Source organism: Giraffa tippelskirchi, chromosome 12, assembly GCF_054371585.1.
Source record: "Giraffa tippelskirchi isolate mGirTip1 chromosome 12, T2T-mGirTip1v1.2.pri, whole genome shotgun sequence".
Lineage (NCBI taxonomy): Eukaryota > Metazoa > Chordata > Mammalia > Artiodactyla > Giraffidae > Giraffa > Giraffa tippelskirchi.
In genome coordinates, this window is record NC_137286.1 from 101,084,176 (window position 1) to 101,110,113 (window position 25,938).

A 25,938-nucleotide genomic window follows, 5' to 3' on the forward strand; every position below is an offset into this window, starting at 1 on the left:
CCTCTTGACTAGATTGTGTCATTCCCTTGTCTGGAAACTTCTGGTGGCTTCCTGTTATTCTCGGGGACCATACGTGACCATACGTGATTCTGCCAACTTCTTTAACCCGATGTTCTAGTTCTCCTTCCCTTGCTCACTGTTCACACCAGCCTCGTCTCTGTTCTCAACCATGCCAAGCACCCTCACGTCTCAGGGCTTTTGTTCTTCCTGGATAATGCCCTTCGTTCAGTCATGTGGTCAACTCCCTAACTTCACTGAAGGACCTGCTCAAATGTCACCCCCCTCCAAGTCCACCTGGTCTAAAATAATCCTATCACTCAACTCACTTTTCTCCATAGCATTTAGTACCATCTGACATTAATCAATTGTGTATTTGTGAATTTGCCTACTTGCTAAAATTTGTAACCCTAAAAATCAATACCTGCAGTGCTTTTGTGGTCATTTGTGGATGTGTACACAGCAGTGAAAAATCTGAGTCCCTTGCAGAACATCTGGTCTGTGCCACAAGGTCCTCCATGTGTGGTACAGATCACTTGGCGTGAACTGAACATGCTCATGGACATCTTGGATAGGACCAGACTTCAAGGACTGCTGGCATGGACCCAACATCTTATGGACATTTTTTGTTGGTTATTTTGTGGTTTAAAATAGCCCTGAAGTGTGGTGCTCAAGTCCTATCTCCTGTTCCCAAGCTCAAGGAAGGTGTGATGTGCCTTATGGAAGAAAATGTGTGTGTGGGACAGCTCCATTCAGGCATGAGCTACAGCACTGTTGGCCCTGTGTTCAACGTTAGTGAAGCAATAATATCTATTACATAAGGTATCTTTAAACAGAAAAACACAAAAAACATCATTTGTTGATCAAATGATGATGATGTTGTGAGCAGAGGTTCACAGAAACCTAACTGTATTCCCGCCAGGAGCAGTGGTTCAGTAACTGCTAATGCAGTGTTCACGGCAACTTTACAGAACTACCAAACAACAAGAGTCATCCACATCTATTTCCTATTACCACCTAACATTATAGATTTACTTTCTTGTTTAAAATGCAAATGACTGAAAGGCAAGAATTTCCTTTTATTGTATTTTTTTATTGCCTTGTATCTGAGGTTTACAACAATGCATGACATTCAGCAGAAACCTAGAAATATTTGAATAATTAATAACAAGTAAAGGATGGATAAGCAATGCCTCAAAGACACTCAAAATGGCTGAGAGAGTTACAGAAAATATTCAGCATCACTAGTCATCATGGAAATGTAACCAAAATCAGCCAAGGTTCTCCCTCCCCTGACCCATGCTACTTCCTAGTGCTGATGAGGATTCAGCAAAATGACTCATGCCATTATTAAAAGACCAAAAATAAAAGTGCATATCCTTGGACCCAGCAATTCCACTCCCAGAAAATAAAACCCGGATCTGTGAAAATTTTTGTCAATAAGTATAATTAACAATAACAAAACAGTACAAATCACTTCAAAATATAAATTGATGAAACAGTGGTAATACAATGTAACATTACGTAGCTATCTGAAAGGTGTCAAAAACTAAAGAGGGAAAAAGTGGTCATTAAACATGAACACAGATCATCAACAAACAGGTACAACAGAAGCTTTTATTTCTTAAATGTCTAAATGCATAAAAACATGAAAATGTCTGCTGCTGCTGCTAACTCGCTTCAGTCGTGTCTGACTGTGCGCCACCAGGCTCCTCCATCCATGGGATTTTCCAGGCAAGAGTACTGGAGTGGGTTGCCACTGCCTTCTCCGAAAATGTCTGCAGTAGTTATTATCACTAAATGTTAAGATGAATACTCTGAAATCTTGATGTTTTCTTGTATTTTCCCAGTTTTTCCTTATAATAAACATGTCACTTTTGTAATCAGAAAAAAGGGAAGGGAGGGAGGTTTGGAAGTAAATTTGATGAATCAATTCTGAAGATCTGCATCCCTAGCAAAGTATTCTTTCCCCAAGATGACCACCCTTAAACCTCAGTAACTCTGCTACTAATTCAAATCAATACAGCAAGAGGTGCTGTTTGGACGCCCAAAGTTTAAGTGAAGCTACAGGTGGAACATATAAGTTCAGCAACTCTTATTGCTGTAGTAACCACTCTCCTCATTCCCAGCTCTACAACTTGTTAGCTTGATGGTGTTTCCTTAACTGTTAAAGGTGATAAGAGTACTTTGCTCATAGGAACGTTGAGGTTTAAATGAATTAACATTTCATTTATAATAGAACCCAACATATGCAAGTCTTACATGTACTGGCTATTTCTGCCAAAACATAACTGTTAGATGGTGTGTTCCACTTTGGCTACAGAAATAAGTGTCTTAGGGGAGAAAGATGATACTTACAATTTCTTAGCACAGCAACACAAAAATACATTACTTTTTCCTTTTATAGATCATTTTTTTGATCACTTAACATTATGCAACATTGTAGTTATGAGTTTCCTGCCATCTTTTTTAAGGATAGAAAGAGGAGACAAATTGTTTGGAGGGGAAGTTTACATTCTTTACCACTCTATTGGTACAAGAAACATGCTTAGGCTCTTACCAAGACCACAGCACCACTAGCAAAACAGTCATATGTTCACAGACCATACACAGTCACTTAAGTTTGTATCAACTAGTGTTTTTCCTCAACCAATGAAACTAAGATTTCAAATTTAGTGTACCCAACTGTACAAATTGCTAGAAACTATACACTACTTTTCATTTTTAACATTTTCAAATCCTCATTCACTTACAACCACAAAATGAAGCCAAAAAGCAGAACACATTCATCATCATTTAAACTCATGAAACAGATCACATGCTTCATGGACATGCTGCTGCTACTGCTAAGTTGCTTCAGTCACGTCCGACTCTCTGCGAACCCCGTGACTGTAGCCCCCCAGGCTTCTCTGTCCATGAGATTCTCCAGGTAAGAATACTGGAGAGGTGAAACCTTCAGTAGCTTACATTTTGTTCGTGACAAGGCCATTGTGTCAAACACTACCTAGAAATACAGTAAATTTTTCCAAGAGTAGTAATAAATATTAAACTAAAAAGAGCTAAAAGCACTCAACAATTCTCAAACAGATATTCATCAAAATGAGGTAAGTCTAATGTGTCATTTGCTAACGAATTTAACGCTGAAGCAGAAAAAAACTCATCAAAAATATCAGTCTTCATGGGACTTTCCGAGTTCAATGTTCTAATGAAGGCATTATTTGTGAGTGAATCCGGCTGAAGTTCATTCTGGTTTTTCTTGGTGGGGCTGCAGTAATTATGCTCCTGCCTCAGATGTGTGTTGTGGGGAATACTGTTTAATTCATTGGGAACTGGTGCCGGGATGTGACTATCTCCCATTTCTAAATACCTGAAGTCAGCCTCTCCGTTTTCTGAGAGCTCTGTTGAAACCACAGTGGCTGGGGACAGTAATTCTGCTAGAATTTCTTCATGCGTCTGACCACTGTATGGAGAAACACCAGGAGCTGTGGTACACCCTGATTTATTATCGGCAATGTCAATTTGACGCTGCAGTTCTTGTAGCAAGCCTTCTATTGACTCATCGTCATTTGGAGACCCACAATGGGACACCTGTTCCGAAGGTTCACTTGGAAGTGTTCCGTTTTGGGGGGAAGACATCAGAGCAGCTAATTTCTTCTTTTTTGCCTTAAGTTTTTTAAGAAGTTTTAGACGGAGTTTATGAATCTGACCCTCGATTGTGTCTCCATGGTTTGGTGAAGAAACACCATTTTCATCTCCGTGAGAACTGTGGTTGAGGTTAGCGCCACAGGAGGCGCTTTCACATCTCTTCAAAACTTCCGAATCACCAGTGCCATCAGCATGGGGAGGGGAAGCTCTGCTGGCTGGTGACTGATGGCTTGGAGGAGAGTTACTCACCAGAGGCGGCTTAGCTACCTTCCTGTGAGCTTTCCTGGAGGCCTGGCTGGCCTTTTGTCTGGAACCTTTAGTTTTAAAGCCACCAAAATTACTTGCCCCCTTAACTGAAGGCTGCAAATCAGTCACAGTGTTTCTGTTATGAGCTGAAACACAAGACACACAAGATGGCATAAAAGAAACACCCTTGCTTAATAAGCCTTTAACCCAACTTCCCACAAATGGTTTCTTCTGATTCTCTTTCAGAAGTGGATTCTGTAATGGCTTAGCTGTTACAGTTTGAGAAAATGCTGTGGTTTCTTTTTCCTTCCAATCAGATACCTGAGATGTAACATGTTGTTCTGGATTTAACTTCCCAGTTTCTGGTGCAAGAAATTGTTTCAATGAAACATTCCTCTCTAGAGCAACTGTACCCTCAGTGTCTACTGACTTTACTTGCTGTGTAAGGTCAGCAGCGTGAGTATCATTCACAGGCTGAGTAACTACAGTATCTTCTGTAGTCACCTGTACTGATGGCATAGTTAAGAGTTGGGATGAAAAGCTTAAATCCATAGACTGGTTGTGGGTAAGCTTGTCCTCGCATGGGGCCACTAAAGAAGCTATGAGTGACTCCTGTGACTGCGAAGTGTTTGCTTCAACAACCCCTGCATTTTCTGCCACAGGTTTGTGTTCTAATAAAAAACCTTCAGAGTTGGACTGTACTTCTTCAAGTGTCAAAGGTAAGATACTGCTGTCAACTGAACCTTTCAGATCTGGAAGGGAATGATGTCCAGGAGCTACGGCTTCATCCTGTGAGAGGGTATTAGGAACCATGGACACATCTGTGGGGTGCGTTCCTGAGGACGGTTCAGCTGAGGCAGCTTCGCCTACAGAACATGCTGCTGGAGACATTTGTTTCTCATCGCCGAAAGCATACTGGTCACTAGTCTTTTTAAGTGGATGGCAGGCAGATGCTTTATCTGTCATCTGAGATGTTTTTCTTTCCCAAATAACAATATGCATCTCTGAAGCAGGAACCTGAAACGTCTCGTGCCTTTCAGAACACAGGCCTTTTAAGTCATCACATTCTAGCCAACTTCCTGGGGAATGGGGAGTGAAAGTGAAAGAGGTTAGACATTCAAACAGACCACTATCCTAGGTTAACTTTCTTCTGGCCTTTTTAACTGCTATTATCACTGAATACCCACCAAAAGAGAACTTGAAAACATGGCCTTATCCTTATGTCACCATTTTTCTCTGCCGAATGTCAAGTCCTTGAATTTGGATAACAAAAGTTATGGACTAACATTCAGAAATGTGAAAAACTGAGGCAGTGTTTACTCTTTTCTAAAATGCTCATAAAAATCAAGACAGAAGTATCTTTAACTTCTGGAATTGACAGTGCAGTATCACCTGATATATCTAACAATATCAAAAAATAGATTAAGTTTTTCATATATATGAATTTTCATGATAAACAAAGCTTGTTACCTCAAGTACCAACATTTAATCTGATTATTTTATTGGTGGGGGCTGGTTAGGAAAAAAATAAAAGCTTAGGTTTTTGGGTGTCTGCTCTTATTTCTGAGCTCCTGTTTTCTCATTTGTCAAGTAGGGATGAGATGATCAATGACAAGGAAAGGCATTAAATACCCCTCTAAAACACCAAAAAATCCCAAACAAAACTATCTGCTAAGTAAGTTTATGTTGATACAGTCTTATAAACAATCTGAACCCACTACTCCTAAGTTTATGTTGATACAGTCTTATAAACAATCTGAACCCACTACTTCTTATGCTATACCCATTAAAACGTTGAGAATATTTTCTTTGCCTAGGTCAGTGGATCTCCACCACACACGTATGTTAGAACCATCTGATTACTATTTGGGCTGAACCCTCAGAGACTGATTCACTGCTCTAGAGAAGAGCCAGGACATTTTTTATAAACTAACCATACAATTTTTATATATTTGTCAAAGCTGGAAAACACCTAACCTCTTATCTCTGAAGAGGATTTTTCATTCTCTAGAGTGCAATTAGAAAACTAAAATGTTTTTCAAAGTTTTTTTAAGTTATTGAGAACTAATCCTCCCCTAAATTCTGAAGTAGGGTAAAACTTGAAGGTAATATCTATATTTATGAGTTTCCATTTGCAAAGTGCTTTTATAAGCATATTGTGATATGTATCCAAACTATCCCCAGGAAGAACATTGGTGAAAAACAGCAAACTATAAACCAACAGTAGACTCTCACCTCAATCTCTGTTTAAAAAAGCAATATGCATATGCATGTGTATACTCATAAACATGCTGATATAAACAAGCAAAGACAGCCATGAGGAGTGATTCTAAAGCAGGGTGATGGGGTAGAGGAGAGGGGCGGGGTTGTAACAGGCAAGGACGAGAAGAGAGAAAAGAATGTCAAGGCATTGTTTGTCTTAAAAGAACAAGAAGCTAGAGTTCAGTCTCCATGCCTATTATCATAAAAGAAAAACGTTTAAGCACTTACCATCAGCATCTAAAATCCATGTTATAAAATGATTATTTTCTTGGTACTGAATTACAGAAGTTACTTGATAAAGACAGCCTTCAGAATGAAATGAATAGTGCTGCAAGTCATTATGGGGTAAGCCTTCCACAAAGTGCAACATGAATACGAGAGAGACTCTGTAGGGGAGAAAGGCAAGAGAAGTCAAATGAATGTGATGCCACGTGTCTGGCTGCACAAAAGACGGTCTGAAGTGAGTCACACATAACACTCCCAAGGCCAATTGCACTGCTTTTTCTTGAGAACCTCCAGATGTGTGCCTTAATTAGAAATGGAGAACTCACTCGAAGACGTGTGTAACGGTACACCCTTCTCAGAATGGTGTCACTGACAGTTGGAGGCATCATGCAGTAAAGCTCTAACATAGGCCGTTAAACAAAACTTGCCCTGTAAGCCGCAACACTGCTTTGGCTTACAGAAGATCTCTTGAAAACTACTTCACAGAATCAAAAGAAAAAAATCTAGACCTTTGAGAATTTTCTTTGGCACCAAGCGCCCAAATTAACTGCTTTTTTGTTAGATGGGACAGGTAATATGTGAAACAAAATCACAAACCTAAGATATTCAAATAAACATTTTAAAAAATCAAACAAGCTAATAATTTGGCCTATTTCTCTGTTTTCTCAGGAAGTAGACAGAGCCATCACGTTAAAATTCTACTTACAAAAAGTTTATTTCTAAGGAAGTAGAAAAGATAACATACTGGTTGATTTACTATAAATCTCAAACATCTGTAATTTCAAAAACACATTACAGTAACATGACAAACCAGAGAACAGAACCCAAAATAGGCCTCAAATAACTGAATTTAATGGAACTTTCAGGATTTACAAAAAAAGGTTGAATATCTCTTTTCCCAATATTTAAACAGATGTCAAACTTACTTAGCTTATCAACATTTATTCTGAAATAAACTTGAATCAGTATCCAAAAATGTAATTATCCAAACTGACAAGGGATAATTTATTTATAAATTATCCCTTGTCAATCTTTCTATTAAGAGAATAATCCAGTCTTTACGTACCTATAAATAAAAAGTACTACAAAACTGTCTATATCAATAAACTCTGGTTTTTGCCACATACTGATCTGCGACGCCAAAAGTGAGGAGGAGAACTTAAACACTGTGAAGCATTTGAATGTCAACAGGCATTTAATGGGCATTTGAAGAATTTGGAGAAAATTCACAATGCATATATAACAAAGCAAATGAAAACACAGGCAATCAATAACTCCAGGAAAAATAAAGAGCTATGAAAGAGATGAAACATAACCGCATATACTCCTTGGCAGGAGAAGGGATGTATGTATACTCATTATAAACAATGAAGTACTGATTTAACCAAAAAATGCAGTCATATTGGAAGGACAGGGAGAAGTTAAACATAGGTGGGGCCCAGGTGATGGTGTGAGAGCCCCAGTCCTCAACTATTTTAAAAGGAGAAGACTGTGTAAAGGTGGCAAAGGTACACTGTACTGAAATGTCAAAGTGAATGCTACCTTGAAGGTTTAAAGCACATGCCTGGAGATGGACTAGGAGGGGCACTGTTCTTTTCTCCTTTTAGGTCTTGGCACTAGTAGATTAACTGAGATTTTGTTACTTGGATGAAAACAAAACCTTTAGGAAAGGTTCTGAGGGGTTTCTTGGCACATCCAAGGCCACTGGAAAAAGGGAAGAGAAGGTTAATGTCACTGGTTCTTTACTACATCAAATGAAACTTCAAAACATGTCCTCTAGGTAGGGACAAAGTTACAGAGGAGGTACATGTGTGTGAGTGTATTAACAAAAAAGAGAGAGAAACTGCCTAATGTGGAACTGACCTGTAAGTTTTTACAGAGATGGGGCTTCTGATAACACTAAAAAAGATAATTCTGATCAGTCCACCCACTGAGGAAAAACAGAAGAGTTGGTGATATATAATGAAGACACATCTGCTCAAGGGCAGCAGAAAGCTTACGGAAGGATGAAGAATTAGCATGCTGAGGTCTGGGAGAAGATGGAAACTCAGAGAGATGAGCCTATGGCTCATTTTGAACCATCTTAGTTCTTGAAATCGGAGAAGGCAATGGCACCCCACTCTAGTACTCTTGCCTGGAAAATCCCATGGACGGAGAAGCCTGGCAGGCTACAGTCCATGGGGTAGCTAAGAGTCGGACACGACTGAGCGACTTCACTTTCACTTTTCCCTTTCATGCACTGGAGAAGAAAATGGCAACCCACTCCAGTATTCTTGCCTGGAGAATCCCAGGGATGGCGGAGCCTGGTGGGCTGCCGTCTATGGGGTCACACAGAGTCGGACACGACTGAAGCGACTTAGCAGCAGCAGCAGTTCTTGAAATCAGGTTAAGGAAATCCCAGAATTCTAATGACTCCAGGCACTTGACAGAGGTGAGGAAAATGGAAGTTCAATAAACTTAAAAAGAGAGAGAAGACAAAGAAAAAAAGGAGGAGAGATAGTAGGTGTGGGGTCAGACAATTACCCTAAGTCAGCTCTGCAGTGGTGTGTCACCTGAACAGCTTACCAGAGCTCCTGACAGAGAGAAGCACTTTGGCAATTCATAGACCTATGTTAACTCAAACTTCTGAAAAGCAGGTTGCAGTCATCACTTTCAATACTACACACTGGAAAAAAAAAAAGTAAATCCACACTCACTTTGTTCTAAAAATAGTAAGGCAATTTAAACTCACTTTTCTAATATCATTTTTCTTATTTGTGACTTATTGTTGCAACTGTTACACGGACCAAAATGGGCAGCCTTAAGTGGGTGCCACTCAGGGATGACATTTGTAAAGGTGACCAGATTCTTCATACATCTATTAAAAAAAAAAAAACATAATTTTGATTAGGTTAAATTCATTCATGTTACCTTAAATCGATGTCTAAAACAGAAGGCACTTTCCTTTATTTGTTTATTCATACTTTCCTATTCCTGCAAATGTATGTCAATGTTCCTTCCTAACCCTACCCTAGTAAAGTTCTCTGTAAGGACTCTCCACATTAATTATCTATAGTTTCTCAGCTATGAGATGAAAATGTTAAAGGCAGGGTTTCTCAAGGGCAATACCGCTGCTATATATTTTGCACTGGGTTATTCTTTGCTGGAGGGCACTGACCTGTGCACTGGAGGATGTTGGGCCTCATTCCTGGCCTCTCTACACAAGAGAGGCTGTAACAGCCTCCAGCTGTAGCAACTAGCTATCTCCAGACACTGCCAAATGTCCCACGGGGCAAGAAAGAGCCCCGAGTGAAGGACCACTGCTTTAAGGCTTTCAAATATATTAAGAGTTCATCCTTATTCAAAAAATTCACCATCTGGCTATCCATTACTAACAACCAAAAACGAAAAGGGGCACTTACAAAAACATATATTTGGGAATAGCAACAACTTAATTATCTTGATCCTTAAAATATAAGAATATCAGTTGTGAAAAAAATATGGTTTTCACAGTTTATACAAGTTCTAAATTTTGCACTTAAGCCTGAATATCTGATAGCAACAGCATCTGCAAACATGATCTTTACAGATGTATACTACAATTCAACTCGATTAACAGTATCTTTAAAAAAGCAATTATTTATTATCTAAGAGACACCACCTTCTTTTATAAATAACAACAAATACCGGTAACTTATGTGTGAGGTAACCACAGGCTGTTACAAATAGATCAATTCTCAGGGAAGCTAACATTTTAAAGGCAAAGCCACATAAAGGTATCAACAAATGCATTGACTGTTATTTCTGCTACATTCTGTTTCCAAAGATAAATATTAAGTAAAGGCTCCTATTTTTCATTAATAAAAGGGAGTTTGTCTCAGCAAATAAGCTTTAATGCTCCACATGACATCTCACATTCCTGAGCACGTACTACATATAAGGCACTGAGCTAAACACTCATCTACCAAAACATCTCTGTGGCAGGTGCTCTTTTCATCCCCATTTTACAGATCAGGAAAATGAGACACATCAGATGATAAATCTGACAAACATGAAATGTGCTCAGGGAACCCAACTCCAGGGTCTTTAACTGCCTGCAGAAACTATCTTCTAAATCAAGTCAAAAGCTCTTAAACTAGCACTAAAAACAGCAGCACACAAATGAAAGAGTTTGCTGATATTTTTCCACCAGATTAAGTGCAAGTAAGTTTCAATGAAATGCCACTTCATTTTAAGCTTTTCCCTTCTAACTACTTTTACTTTTAGAACAAAAAACTTTAAGGAAAAAAAAAGGGGGGGGGGCAAGTGGTTGGTGGATTCTTTCCCTTGAGCTCTCAAGAGTTTTTCTATACGGCTCCAAAATGCACTTTTCACTCTGTATTCAAAGCCAACAGATCAAAATAACTGCTAAGACACTGGCCCTCTGTTATGTTTCCATGTTACTTCCCTAACTAACTATCTGAATTTGGCCAGAATAAAGATGATTTCTGCTGAGTTCCTGGCACAGAGAATATGCTCAGTGAAAAGCTGTCAAACAACAGATACAGATTCTGGAAAAGCTATCAAGTTGACTGTCATCTTCAGGCTTGTATCTGTTATTTATATTATTTAAGACCCAGGTAGAGATGAGGCAGCATACCTTAGTGAGCAGGAAAGTCTGAGGGAACAGAAAACCTAAGCCTGAGTTGTTCCACTTACTAGTCTGTCACCTCAGGCATCAATTTAACCCCTTTCAAGTTTCAGTTTCCACACATGTCAAATGAGGAGAAAGTCAGATAATTTATACAACTCAATGCCAGAAGACCTAGAAGCAGATGTTTGTTCTAATACTCACACAAAGTTACTTAAGTCCTAGGTATGAGTGAAATGCTAAGTCTTACTCTGTTCCCTGATGGACAGGGAAGCCTGGTGTGCTGCAGTCCACAGGGTCACAAAGAGTCGGATACGACTGAGCGACTGAACTGAATTCTGTTCTAGTCTTTTTGCCTTAACTGATTTAAAAAAAAAACCAAATGCTTCCTGGTTCTACAGCTTGGATTTCCTAGAGCATTCTCTCACACTCAGCTCTCCTTGACTAATCCCTAAATACCTGAAAATAGTCTCAATTAAGATAATGAATATCTAAAGTAGTATTTTTTCATATACGTTTATTCAATAACTTGGAGACTCCAAATTTTCTAGTTTACTAACAGGTGAATTCAAGAAAAGAGGAAAGGATTTACTTCTATTGTAACAGTTTGAATAAATGACCAACAGAACCAGCTTGGTCATGTTTTAACTGCCAGCCAGCCAGTGACTTTCTCATATATGGACACAGCGAGGGTGTCATGTCTGATAAATTTTCTCTCCCTGACTCCTCTTCCAAAACCTAATTTCTCTCTTTTTTTTTTTAATATGGTAGGTGTTTGGAAGCAAAATAACTTTGCAGCTTTTTTCTTCTCCATGTTTCGTCCTGAGTACCAATCTCAGGGTCATGTACAACAATCGTGATCTTTCTAATCCTCACCTAGAGGCAGCAGGGAAGTAGAAAGCATGGCTGAGACAGTTCACGTGTAGAAGGATTCTGGTGGTGGCTGGTCTTTCCTAGGACTAAGGGAAGGAATGGGAGAGCATAAGTTACCTCTGAGATCTGCTGCCAGACTCTGGGAGCCTAAAATCAAGTTTCCACAATGTTGAAAACAAGCAAACAAAAGCCCTAGTCTCTAATATAAACAAAACACATGGTTTTGCAAAGAATTCTAAGAGGTGTACTTACTTAGTGGGGAATCCAGGGGAAGTGGGGGAGGTAGGGGACTGTGCTACATCACCACTAGTCCCCACTTCCCACTAAAGAACTTAACAAAATTCCTTCTAGTAATCTGTCAAACCATTTATGTTTATTTATTATTATTATTATTTTTGGTACTCTTTTAGTATGAAAAAGCAAGTAAATAATGCAGTTACTGGGGCTCAACTTTTTCCTTTTAATCTTAGCGGTGGAGAAACTTCACTATACAAAAGGAAATTTTATCAAGGGTAAAGACAGCAATGCTACAAGTGGAAGCAAGTTTTCTTCATATTTCATTACTTGGAGACATTTTCAACAGAATGAATCCATTAAAGAAAATAGAAACACTAACCTGTTTTGATACTTGTGTCCACAGTGCGAACATTCAAAATTCCAAGAAAAAGAGTATGTGAAGAGCTGTTCAACGTGGGGTTCTATTTTTAAGAGCAGAGGAAATGCAAACACAGGGCTTTCCATATCACCTTCAAGAAGAAAAAGAAAAATTATTGCTCATAATGAACTGAAAAAAATTACAAATTGCCATCTTTTCTCACTATATTCACAGTATTAATATATGGGAATATGTATATATGATAGAGTAAGTTATTCACAGTTGGGCGAGAGAAGTTTTTGAAGCACTTTCTAAAAATGTCCATCATTTCAATTAACAGTATCTTTCATTTGTCTTGGTGACACTTCTGAAAATACCTAAGACAAAGATACAAAAGACTCATACTGTCTCCTCAGATAAGCTTTTCTCCGGGAAAAAAATCCTCAGAACTGTGACAGTTCTAGAGCATCATAAAAACAAAGCAAAAATATGTAGATTTGTTTGGTACAGATGCTAAAAATAATATAACTGGAGAAACACTGTAGGATAATAATTTCCAAGTTGGAGAAACATACAATACCAAAGCTTATTTCTAATTTTGATAACCTCCTGTCTAAATTAAGTGGTTTCTCTGTCTCTACTGCCTTAACCCCAACTCCTGCTCAACTACACATCTTCCTCAACTCATGACAGGGTTATGTTCCAATAAACCTTTACATCGTAAGTGGAAAATATCGTTAAGTTGAAAAGGCATTTAATCCTCCTAACCTACCAAATATCAAAGCTTAGCCCAACCTACCTTCAACGTGCTCAAAACACTTAACATTAGCCTACCATTGGGCAAAATCACTGAACACAATGTCTATTTTACAGTAAAGTACTGGATATCTCATGTACTTTATTGAACACTATACTGAAAGTGAAAAGCAGGATGCTGGTCTGGATCCAGAATGGTTGTAAGCATATTGGTTGTTTACCCTTGTGATCACATGGCTAGCTGGGAGCTGCAGCTCACTCCTACTGCCCAGCATCACAAGTGAGTATCACAGGGCTTATCACTAGGAAAAGATCACAATTCAAAACTCAAAGCACAGTTTCTACTGATTGCATTTATCGCTTTAACACCATTGTAAACTGAAAAAAAAAATCAAAAGTTGGACCACTGAAAGATGGAGACCATCTGCACCTAGTTTGCATATTTCCCTAAAGTATCTTGTTCATGAGGATGCAAACTTTTCAGTGACTCCTTGCTGTCTAGCTATTCAGGTTTCCTCTTCTGTTACTGGCTCATTAATTTGTCTGGCCACTTTTCTATCAGGTTTTTTCTATTTTTTTTTTTAAACTGATGTACAAGAATTCTTCATAAGATATCCTGGATATTAATTCTTTGTTCTATCTTTACACAGAGGTTTTAAACTTTGCTGTAACTGCAGTCACAAATCTCTAGTGAAATAGTGACCTATATTTTCTTCCAAAGTTTTACAACTCTGCTTTTCATGTTTAGGTCTTTAAATATGTGAATACTGGAAGTTTCTTTCTAATTGTGCTGTGAAGAAGGGCTCTGATCCCACCCACACCCCCCCCCCCCCAATCAGGAACCAACCATCACCATTAGGAAGAAACCAAATGGGGGTGGGGTTGGGGGGGGGCAGGCGGGTTTGGATCTGGACTTTCTATTCTGTTGTATTGGTCTGTCTTTCCTGACACTGGTACACAACACTCAAAGACTAAATTACTCTCTACATTTACATAAATAAGTAGACACCATAAAATACATGCTTTTTCCTTAAAAAAAAAAAAATATATATATATATATACACACAATGAAGGAAAAGAAATATCAAATTCAAGACAGCAGTTACATTTGTGGTGAGGTAAGGAATAATTGGGAAGGAGTACAAAAAGGGCATTAGTTGTAATATTTCTTAAACTATGAGGAGGGAGAGCAGAGAGGATAGCTTACAATGTTTTTTAAAAACAGTAATGAAAATGAGTAAGTGTCTGGCTGATCTTAAAAATGTAACCAACATTCCAAGCCAGTAGGATTCTACTTCTCTTTCTTCAGTGGTTTAGAATACATGTTAATATTCAGAATGAGGACACACACATTGTAAGATTCCAAGGTGCTCCCAGAAGCAAGTGTTAGGTTTCATTAGTAAGCCTTAAGCACTAACATGGCCCCTCTCACTGCTGACTGAGTAGCACAGACACAATGAGAGGATGCTCCTGTACAGGAAGAGCTACATGCCTGCCCAACTGCTATGAGTGCACAATTTTCAGACATCCCTTCTCTGTACACAGATATCCACATCCAAGGCAGCAGTAGAGCAAGACACGATCTTCCAAATATTTATAATGAGCAGGGATAAGCAGGGTGGTGATTCAGACTGGGGAAGAAACCACTCTTTAAAACTGGGAACTGGAGTAGGGAACCTGAATAAAACATCTCAGTTCACTCTAGGCGGGAACTGATAGCCGCAAAATGCAACACAGGAGCCCCTCGGTCTACACTCTGGAGATCTTATGGACAAGGCTCCTGTAGGATGAGTCTCCATCCAACAGATGAGTGGCTGTAGCAGTCTACTAGGGTGAAGGACAGGGAAAGCAGCCAATGGTGTAACCCCTAAGTGCTGACCTGGCTCTGAGAAATGCATCCACTCTGAAGGGATGGAACACACGCGTGCATATTTATATAAAACAACTCCATCCCTGAATGATTTAACCAGTGATACGTTTCTACCCAGATTCTCCCTTCCAAGAATCTGATCATCCCAAGTAATAAAACAGTATGATATTTCCTTATGATGTAAGTATGTCTTTACAGTAGATGAGTAATACAGTTAAATTCCACGAATTACTTACCTAATGTACATCTAAGCTGAGGTTGAAGTCTAATAAAAATTTCATCTCTGACTTCATTCAGACAGGTCTCTATCTTTGCAAATATTTCTGAAGGAAGCTTTATACAATCTCCATCTAACAATAAAATATAGAACATTATTGATTTCTCATCAACCTACATCTTTCTATAGGCAATTAACACATTATCAAAAACGAAAGTTTATCAGTCAACAAATTTTCCAGAGACAAAATGGAAAACTACAAAATTCCTTAATTATTCTTCTCTTTGTAGTATATCATGTGTGTATGTGCTTCGTCAACTCACTTGTGTCTGACTCTTTGTGACCCCATGGACTGCAGCCCACCAAGGTGTGTCCATGGGATTCTCTAGGCAAGAATACTGGAGTGGGTAGCCAATTCCTTCTCCAGGGGATCTTCCCGACTAAGGGATTGAACCCAGGGTCTCATGCATTGCAGGCAGATGCTTTACTATCTGAGCCACCAGTGAAGTCCCATAATATACCATACATTCCCTCAGTCTTTTTTAATGGCACAATATCGTTAGTACTGACTGTCTGGCACAACATCATTCTGCCCGAATAAAATCTCACCCAAATAATCACAGGCCTAGCTAAAGAGCTACACATTAATATTCTGCCAATCTCTGAAACATCTGAGGCCGTTTCTTTCAATGCGATTGTTCCTTATGCTAAAACAACTTCTAATCAGTTAATCTTCTCTGTACAACTTTTACTGAACTTAACTAGATCACAGGAACAGATAAATTTATAAGGAGTCTTAATATTGTGATTACTTCCCAAACAAACATTTAGTATGTTTCCCTCCTTCTACATCTTTTTTTGGGGGAGGGGAAGGAAGGAGGGCATGAAGGGGTCTTCATTGACATCATCGCATTTTGTACAATTCCACATTCTGCTTTTTTTACACAAATGTGCTTCATTAAAAACTTTGCAGGCTAGTTATTACATTCCAACTGAACCATAGTTTTATTGGCCATTCCCTATTGCTGGACATTTAAGATTTTACTCTTTTTTTTTTTTACTATTATAAACACTATTATCATGAACATCTTTGGGCACATACCTGTCCATGTTTTTGACATGCTTTAGGGCAAAAGTCCTCAAAATTACTGACAGAAAACTAAGATTAACAAAATTGTTTTGAGTAAAAGCCTCCATATGCACCTGACTCTAATTACTCAGCCTACTAGATCTTTTCACTCAAATCTCTTACAAGTAAATAATTCATATAGCCTGATCACACACTGCTTGTGTGTTTCACTATGAGAACATCTGGAGTCTCCTGTAATATGAAGTGAGCACTGATCAGAATTTCTGGTATCAGATCACACTGGAAAAAAAGAAAACTTACAATCAACAGTAATGCAGCTGGAACAAATGTAATTACAACTATATTATAAAAGCAACAATTATCTTGTAAAAAATTAATAAAATACTGAATAAACAAAGTCAAACTGCATAAAAGAAAGGATTCTCCCCTACCAGATACCAAGACCCAAAAGGCCATAATAATTAAAACAGCCTGACACTCGTACAGCGGAGGAAAAATTCAAGGATGGGGAAACAATGTATAAGATTTATATAAAAGATTGCAAGATCAAAGTCAAGTTGAGTAAAGATGAGGATAGCAAGACCTAAAAAGCCCTAACAATTAACATAGTGTGGTACTGGTGCAGAGGCAAAGTGACTAAGAGAACAAAACTGAGTGCTAACGAACTGCTTACACAGACTGTAATATGACAAAAGGGGCATGGCAGATCACTTGAGGAAAAAGGTGGAGCTAGAAAAACTGGCTATGCAATGGGAAAAAAAATTAACCCTTACCACACACCATACCCAATTACCTCCCACTGAATTAAGAATTTCAACGTAAAAAGCAAAGCTCTGTGATGTCTCAGTGAAAACACAGGTGAATGACTTTCTCATCCTGGACAAAGGAAACATTTCTTTTTAAAGCCACAAACATTACTAGCTACAAAAACAAAGATGAATGATTTCTGTACATCAAAAGACATCTTTAAAAAAGCAAAAGCACAAGATGCAAACTGGGAGATGTAGCAAGCTATCTGACATAAATAAATAGAGCAACAAGGACATATAAAAGCTCAAATCAATAAGCACATGACAACAGAACAAACAGGTATAAGACACAAATAGGCTTCACAGAGGGAACAGAGGGTCAACCTATATAGGAAGAGCTGTTCAACCTTTTTAAATTGGGGAAAAGCAAATCAGGACCATTTTATATCATTCAAATAGCAAAAATCTCCAAGTGTGAAAATAGCCAAGGGAGGAAATATGGATGAGGAAGACCTCATCTACATTGCTAATGGGAGTAGACTCTGGTACAACCACTCTGGAAAACCATCAGCCTTTATCCAGTGTGTGTGAACTCAAGAGTCTATCCTAAGATAGATCCAAAGGAAACTCTTGGGCCCCGAGAGATTGGCCTAAAAACAGTCACGGCAGCAGTATTTATGATGGCAAGAATCAACCCAATGATAGATGAATAAATGCACTGCTATACTTACAAACTGGAAATATTACATAGCAATTAAAATCAGTGAGCCACAAATACAAGCAGCTTTACAGATATATCTTTACAGGAAAAATAAGGTCCCAGAAAAAATATACTGTATATCTTTTTTTATAAAGTTCAAGACATTAAATTCGGCAATACATTACTTAGCCATATATATGTACGAAAAACTAATTAAAAAGAAGAAATGATAAAACAAATTTTAGGATAATGATTACCTTCAGGGGGAGTAGAGGATGGCATGGGGAGGAACACATAGGTAGATGTAAATCATTGCAAATATTTTATCTTGGGTTGGAGGTGGTTCCTGGGTATCCTATTTCATGAAAAAATAAAAATATATCCCTCACTGTGAAGTGATTTTTGGAGAGTTGTGGGATTATGGGTGATCTATTTACTTCTTTATTCCACTTTACAGCAACTCAAAAACTTAGTTTTACTTTGATAGACTCTATGTCGACCACCATTTACTGATAAGATATAGCCACAGACTCTTTACTCTTTAGTTTTTGAAAAAAGACTGCCTTTTGGGCAGTCATAATAACACAACTGGTATTATCTCAAGCTTCATGATATGGTCCCTTTGGTCCCTGCTCCCAGGTCTCAACACAGAACAACAAGTATTAATGACATCTTTTTCACATGCTATGAGACAAGTTCAACATTAGTCTCTCTAAAAATTAAAGAGAAATAAAATGTTATTACTAACCTTTAACTCCATCCAGCTGACTGGTGTGCAGAAGCTTATTGGCTTGATTATACCTGGTAAACAACTGTCCGAACATGGACTCCTCTTTAGAGCACAAGTCAGTCACAGTGCTTTTCAGCCCTTCCAAGTGCACCAGTACTGACAGGATACAGTCTAACCAACACAGAGCATGTGCATTTTTCCACTGGACACATGAAGTCTGGCAAAACGAGGTATGTTTGCTCTCCAGTGGCTTTTCCAGTTCAGATGTGCATCTTTCATTTTGAGAGAGAGTCCCTTCAGTTCCAGAAACATCAACCACCATAGCATCTTCCTCAGGAGCCATGTCAACAGTATCAGCTTCCAAAGCTTCATTCTGGTCCCAGGAATCAGCTGTCCTAACTGGATTCTGCTGTCCACTGTACAGTGAACCAGGTAAGCCTGGCGAGGTTCCATCATATTCGCCCCCATTATGGTTACTGTTCAAAACTTGTTCACTGTCAATGCCTCGATGATTTTTAGTCTTTTTGGAACCGGCTAAAAGAGGTGAATCTTCACAGTTGGCTTCCAAGATCTTTCTTTTTTGAGGCTTATTTGGAGTGTGACAATCTTCCAAACCAGGAGAAATTAAGTTATTAAGTGATTTAGAGCCCAAAGGATAGATGCACTAGAAAGAAAAAATAAAAATTTAAATAAGCTCAAGCTTTACTTTACCACTTCTATGTCATGAAAAATATGTATAAAATGTTAACATTAATTTGATATGAGAGGGTATATAATATTATCAATCTAAATTTGAAGGAACAAGGATATACAATTAATCAAAAATTTAGTCCCCAAAAGAGTAATTTTTTCCTAGTTAATTTGAATAGTCAAGGGTTTAATCTAAGCTACACCAGGGTAAGCTAACAAGGAAAACATACATATTTTTGTTTTAACAAAGAATCCAATGTTGAATGAATTAAAAAATCTAAAATTTTATGATGAGTGTACTTTTCTTTTGGGGATAGGTATACTGCGTGGCATTAAAAACTAGAAAAGTAGTTTCACGTAAAAAAGTTGCAAAGAATAATGTCTATGTTTCATAGTTTTGAAACTGAGTATTAACCCAAGAACACATCAGTGGATCAATTTTACAACCACACTGGGTCTCAGAATCAAACTGGCTGAATTTTAATGACTTCGCCATGCATGAACACAATTTCAGCCAAATAACAAAAGTGTAAACAGATCACTAAAATAACCAACAAATTTTCCCTAAGCTTGAACACCAGCAAAACATTCTATACGACAGATGCAAGAAATCTACATCCTGTGTGCCTTCACTTAAAACATGCCTTCTTCTATACAGGTATGGTAGATGGCCACCTTAGTGGCCTCTAGTGAACTAAAGAAGTATATTGCCAGGTAGTCAGGCCCTTATAGAGTCAGCCCCCTGCCACAGCCTCGGGCTTGGCCATGTGACTAGCTGTGATGGGACATGAACAACCAGGATGCACACAGAGGCCTGAAGCACTGGCTGACTGGACCTGCCCTCTTGCAGCCCTCTTTCTGGAAGACACTTTCTTAGTTCCAGCTATTGCACTCTAAGGATCCCAATCAGCCTTATGGAGAGACCCTTGTGGAAAAGAAGTGAGATCCTGGCTGACTACCTAAGTTGAGTTCCTTGGGAGCTGGCATCCACAGCCTGCCACACAGGCATTTTAGCTGTACCAGCCAACAAAATGGGAAGTGTAAGAACTGCCTTGACAACCCACAGAATCATAAGTGAAGCCATTAAGTCACTTTGTCATTAAGTTTTGAGATGGTTCATTTTACAGCAACAACTAACTGAAATGCACTAAGAAAGGAAGAAAAAAAAGAAAGAAAGAAAGATGTCCGACTCTTGCAATCCCATTAACTGTAGCCTGCCAGGTTCCTTCATCCATGGGATTCTCCAGGCAAGAATACTGGAGTGGATTGCCATTTCCTTCTCCAGGGGAACTTCCTGACCCAGGACTTGAACCCAGGTCTCCTACACTGCAGGCAGATGCTTTACTGACTGAGCTATGCAGGAAGCCTGAAATGCACTAAATCCTCCATTTTAAAATACAGCATCTTCTATACAAGTGAACACTATATTCCTAATATTGCACTTATTTAGAAATTCTTTAACAGGACAAGTTCTTCATTTTTCCATTACTAACTAGTTGTGCAGTCACCATTAACTAACAACTTGATCCTCAACTTTTATACCCTGAGATTACTTCCTTAATCCTACCACATGTCAGATGACATAAAACACTTTAAAATCAATAGCAGTAATTTTGTATTCAAACAGTTGTCCAAAAAAATTAAAAGCAAGACCTTGCAGAGATATTTGTACACCCATACTCACTGCAGCATTATTCACAATAGCCAAGAAGTAGAAGCAAACCAAATGTCCATGTACAAACAAGTGGATAAACAAAATGTGGTATATACATATTAACACAATAGAATGTTATGCAGCCTTAAAAAAGGGAACTCCTGTCATATTGTACAATATGGATAAACTTTGAGGTCATTACACTAAGCAAAATCACAAAAAGATAAATACTTTATGAGTCCACTTATATGAGGTACCTAGATATAGTCACATTCATAGACAAATTAGAAAGGTAGCTGCCAGGGCTACGGGCAGTTGTTATTTAACGGGTACAGTATTTCAGTTTTGCAAGATGAAGAAGTTCTAGAGTTCTTAAGTACATAATATTTAGAGCTTAATAACTTTCTCAGTGAGTCCCAAAGTTAATAAACCAACAGACGAGAGTGACAACATCTAAAAGACCTCCATGAGGTTTAAAAAAAATCTTGAAATATATTCCCTCCTCTAACAAGTCTAACATCTTCATGTAATAACGCAGGAAACTGAGTAGAAAAATAACAGAGAATATTTAAAATTGCATACCAGACAGATCTAGAGATTTTGATTATCTACATGTTAAAAACATATATCTAAAAACTATAAAATGAGCACAAATTTAAACAGTGAAGAAAAAAGCAAAAGGCTAAAACTTTGATACCATCTGAGATTAATACTTTACCTGCAGATCCTCACACAAAAAGATAGATTCTTGAAAACTAATTCGGTAAGTCTTTAAGGCTTTTAACTTTCCCTTCGCTCTACAAGCAGGGCAATACCCATCTGACAGGACTTTAGCTGAATCATAATTCTAAAAGAGAAAAAAAGTAAATTAAAATAGAGACACTCACAGATTTTATCAAATTACAAAAAGTTAAATGGAAAAGTAACCAGAAAATTTTTTTATAATTTTCACCGAGAAGCATCCTGGCAAGATATCTTAAAAAACAGCAAATAAAAGAACTGCATACAGGCTTTAAATACAGCTATTATTCCAAAAAGAATATATTCTAGTTTTAAATATTAAATTAGGTGTTAAGAATAGCATTAGTTTTACTTGCAAGAAAAAAAAGTAACGTCAGTTACCACTGAAAATATGTTCGATATTTTCAAACAGTAAACCATAAGGTCTATGTTTTCTTTCTACTTTCACTTATCAATGAAACAGAGAGGTAAACAGAAAACAGTCTTTCGCCATTACTGTAAGATTTCCGTGGAAGATACAATTTTTTAGAAATTAATTGGTAAAATTAAAACCAAATTTAAGTCTCAAAAACAGGAGGGAAAAAACCCAACTTTGCACTGAGGCAAAAAATAAGTGCACTAACTTTTCCCAAGTACCCCACCATGTGGAGTGAAGATTTCCCTATATCAGCCCCTGGTCCAATCACTGGCAAACCATTTCCACTCTTCGGGGAATCCATCATTCCGAGTCATTGGCTAATTTATGTCCCTTGAAACATGTCAATAGCACTAAGGATTTCTCAATGAACCCTGGAAAAAAAAAAGTCAATAGACAATTAAACAAAAATTCTATTTACTTTGAAAAAGAGCTATGCTATTTTAGAAGATGGATATACATTAAGTATATTTTGAGAACTATATATCCTAGATTAAACAGATTCTAAAATTGTTATTTTGAAGTGAAAGCAAAATACCTGAATTTATTTATAAATCTAGCAAATTTGTGGGAAAAGGGCATACACCAGCAATAGAACTAGTCTTCATAGTGGACTCATTTAAAAGAAAACTTATCAAAACCTGTAATAGAGTTAGCTATTATTTAACTATATCGACCAGAGGTGAAATCCTAAGTTTTTAGTCTATGTACAATTTAAAACAAATATATAAACATTATATTAAGAAAGTACTTTACAAAACCCAGATCCATTGTGCTATTATCTGACACGGACAAAGAACCTCCTACATTCTTATTGCTTTCAACTACCAAGAATACATCATCAGCTGAGAATAGTGCCACTTCTTAAAAGTTGACAATAATGTACTTTATTTTACATTAAATAATTTGTAACAGAACAAAAATATAAACACTGTCATAGTACAAATTACACATGTAACAAGTGTTTTTTGAGTGTAGTCCCCTGGAATAGAATCACATTCAGTCAAGCCAAAATTATGAGACTGGAGCTCAGTGTAAGGCAAAGTATTTGTTAACAGTAGTTTAGATTTAAAATACAAGGAAAACTAGATAAAGGAGAACTCTGAGCAGAGTGAATCACCACTTCACAGGGATGTTGTAGAATACTTTCAAGAAAAAAGTTTTTCCAAAATTTTAGAATCCATGATTCTATGACAACCACCTCCTGGGAAAATGGGGCTCACAGATTCACTTTAGAAACTAGTTATGCTATTCTGTTTCAGAGGAATATAGTTTACACAGCTTTCAAGCCAAGGAATAATTCCAAAAATAAAATGCTCTTTAGAAAAGCATCACTGGATCTCAAGTTGCTATTCCTGAAGAAACATCCACAAGCAGGGTTTCTCAACCACAAGATTACAGACATCACAGACCAGATCAATTTGTTGTGGAGACTGTCCTGTGGGTTAAGGTGATGTTCAGCAGCATCACTGACCTCTAACTGCTAGATGCCAACAACACCCACCCCTCAGTTGTGACCATGTCTCCAGATGTTGCCGAATGTCTGTCAGATGTTGCTAACCTGGGGGGTGGGATGGGGTAAGGGGCCAAATTCAGTCCACTGAGAATCACTGCCAAAGAAAACAAGTTTGGTGCTTTTTCCTTTTAAGTTCCTCAGGGACAACACCAATTTGTTAACTCTGGCTGGCTCTGTTTATAACCTACTCACAGAAAGGAACTAAACAGGAAGAGTCAAACTTCTAGGATTCAAGAATGGCTAAAAGCATGGGCTTTAGGTTCAAAACTGCATTTGGAAAATTAGATGATTCTAAGAATTAAATGCAATGCGTGTAAAACGTTTAGCACCTGACCCACAGCAAATTTTAACTATTATTTAGTACATTTTATCGGAGAAGGCAATGGCACCCCACTCCAGTACTCGTGCCTCGAAAATCCCATGGACAGAGGAGCCTGGTAGGCTGCAATCCATGGGGTCGCTAAGAGTTGGACACGACTGAGCGACTTCACTTTCACTTTTCACTTGCATGCACTGGAGAAGTAAACGGCAACCCACTCCAGTGTTCTTGCCTGGAGAATCCCAGGGACGGGGGGAGCCTGATGGGGTGCCGTCTTTGGGGTCGCACAGAGTTGGACACAACTGAAGCGACTTAGCAGCAGCAGCAGCAGTACATTTTATACATTATGTAGGAAATAGGCAGCATAGCTTGGATCATTCTGCAGTATTCTCAAAAAAAAAGGCTGGTAAGCCATGTATCTGGAACAAATCTTTCTTGTTGAAAATTTCCATCTGCCTGAGGGATTAAGAAAACTTTTCTGGTTGGTTCTCTCTCTCTCTACTAAAGTAAAACACGGTAAGAATTCAAACTTGCTCTCCTGATCCTATCACCCAAAAATTTCAATGGAAAAACAGGTAGGTTGGTGGTTGAAATCCTGAATATGCAGAAACCCCAAAAGAAAATTCATTAAAAAAACAACAAAAAAAAACAGAGGTAGGCTATTCAAGTCTTTCAAATACAACTTACTTGGTCCTAGATAGGAAACCCTGGGGCAGTTCTTATAACTTAATTTGTCCCTGAATGACTGCCCTCATTGTCCTCCCTTCAAAAAACTACCTGCTCCTGCTCCTTTTGCTTGTATTTCTCCTAGACTTTGGCACCTTTGTGCTTACAAACACACACACTAGAAAATTTGAGTGGTTCTCTAGTCAAAGTCATCAAATTCTGCGGACAGTTCTTTGGCTTCCATCTCAAACCCCCACCTCTGTCTTCATCTCCATCTCCACTCCCTATCACTGCCAAAGTAATGCTTTTATTAAAGAAAAACAAGTCTGAGTTCGTCGCTGCTCAGCTTAAAATGAAGTAATGGCTCCAGTCTGATTATAGTAAAGTCCAAACAGCTCCATGCGTGCGTGTTCAGTTGCTCAGTGTTACCTAAGGGCAATGCTAAGACCTAAATACCACCGCACTGTGAGACCACTGGCTTTCCAGTCTTACTGTCTACTCCACTTCACCGTCCGCATTTTTTTTCTGAGCCGCACCGCCCCCCTTTCATTACTTCTGTGAGCCACTGACGCTGCAGAAGCCCAAATGTCAAGTACTAACCCAGCATGGACCCAGTTAAAGCAACGAAGCGTCAAGTTGGCCCTGGGGCTAGCGAAAGCAGCAATTAAGCTGAAGTCACAGCCCAGCGCAAAATGGGGAAACCCAGAGATCCAACTGCTCGAAGAAGGCCTTACACCCGTTAAAGCTTTCCCTCCAAGGAAGCGGGCTGGGCACGCGAGCTGTCAAAGGTGAGGCCACAACGGACTTGAAGCCGAGGGATGGGGCTGGCTTTCGGCGCCCAGCCCTGTCTGATACCCAAGCCAGCCGTCCTGAATCACAGACCAGGATACGTCAGTTTCAAAACCCAACCTTGGAAACCCGAGGAGGCGCAGGGTTCCGTTAATTCACGCTCCTTATGACGGGGGGTGAGGGGAAACCTCTGGTTTCTCTTCAGCATTTACCTCTCTGAGTCCAAACGAATGAATCTGTGACTCTATTCTAATACCTTACTCAACAAGCCTTTCCCCCTTCCAGCCTAGCCCCTCCTTTCAACCAGCGGAGTACCCCCACGGATCACCCCAGCTCCGTCCCCTTTTCCTATTTCAGGAGCTGAAGGAAGCTACTCCGTCTTCTCCCTTACCTGCCGTCGGCTCGGCCCTTCCTCGCGTCCGGGTCGCTCGGAACTCCCGTTCCAACTGAAGCTCCCACGCCAGAGCGCGACGTTCAACCCACGTTCTCCTCGGCCCGCTCCTCCCCCCAAGCCCCTCCGCTAGGAAAGCAGCTTCCGGTTTGAGTCCTCGGCGAAACACTTCCCCTTCCGGCTCTGCGTGGGG

General features: G+C 38.8%; 1 protein-coding gene across 11 annotated transcripts; it reads right to left on the reverse strand.

Annotated features, from left to right (window-relative positions):
- Window positions 1-1,074: 1,074 nt before the first annotated feature.
- USPL1 (ubiquitin specific peptidase like 1) lies at window positions 1,075-25,870 on the reverse strand. Of its 11 annotated transcripts, XM_081549279.1 has the most exons (11): window positions 25,746-25,870; window positions 22,291-22,438; window positions 21,627-21,755; window positions 18,583-19,228; window positions 18,092-18,189; window positions 16,398-16,664; window positions 15,315-15,428; window positions 12,474-12,603; window positions 9,107-9,232; window positions 6,379-6,536; window positions 1,075-4,967 (listed from the first exon to the last, which is right to left on the reverse strand). In XM_081549279.1, the coding sequence occupies exons 6-11, from the start codon at window positions 16,414-16,416 to the stop codon at window positions 3,067-3,069; spliced, it is 2,448 nt and encodes an 815-aa protein (XP_081405405.1). In that variant the 5' UTR covers window positions 16,417-16,664; window positions 18,092-18,189; window positions 18,583-19,228; window positions 21,627-21,755; window positions 22,291-22,438; window positions 25,746-25,870; the 3' UTR covers window positions 1,075-3,066. The 11 variants fall into 11 exon arrangements, with proteins under 11 accessions (XP_081405405.1, XP_081405403.1, XP_081405404.1 ...); XM_081549277.1 differs by lacking the exon at window positions 16,398-16,664 and having other exon boundaries at window positions 22,273-22,438; XM_081549278.1 differs by lacking the exon at window positions 16,398-16,664 and having other exon boundaries at window positions 22,269-22,438.
- Window positions 25,871-25,938: the final 68 nt, after the last annotated feature.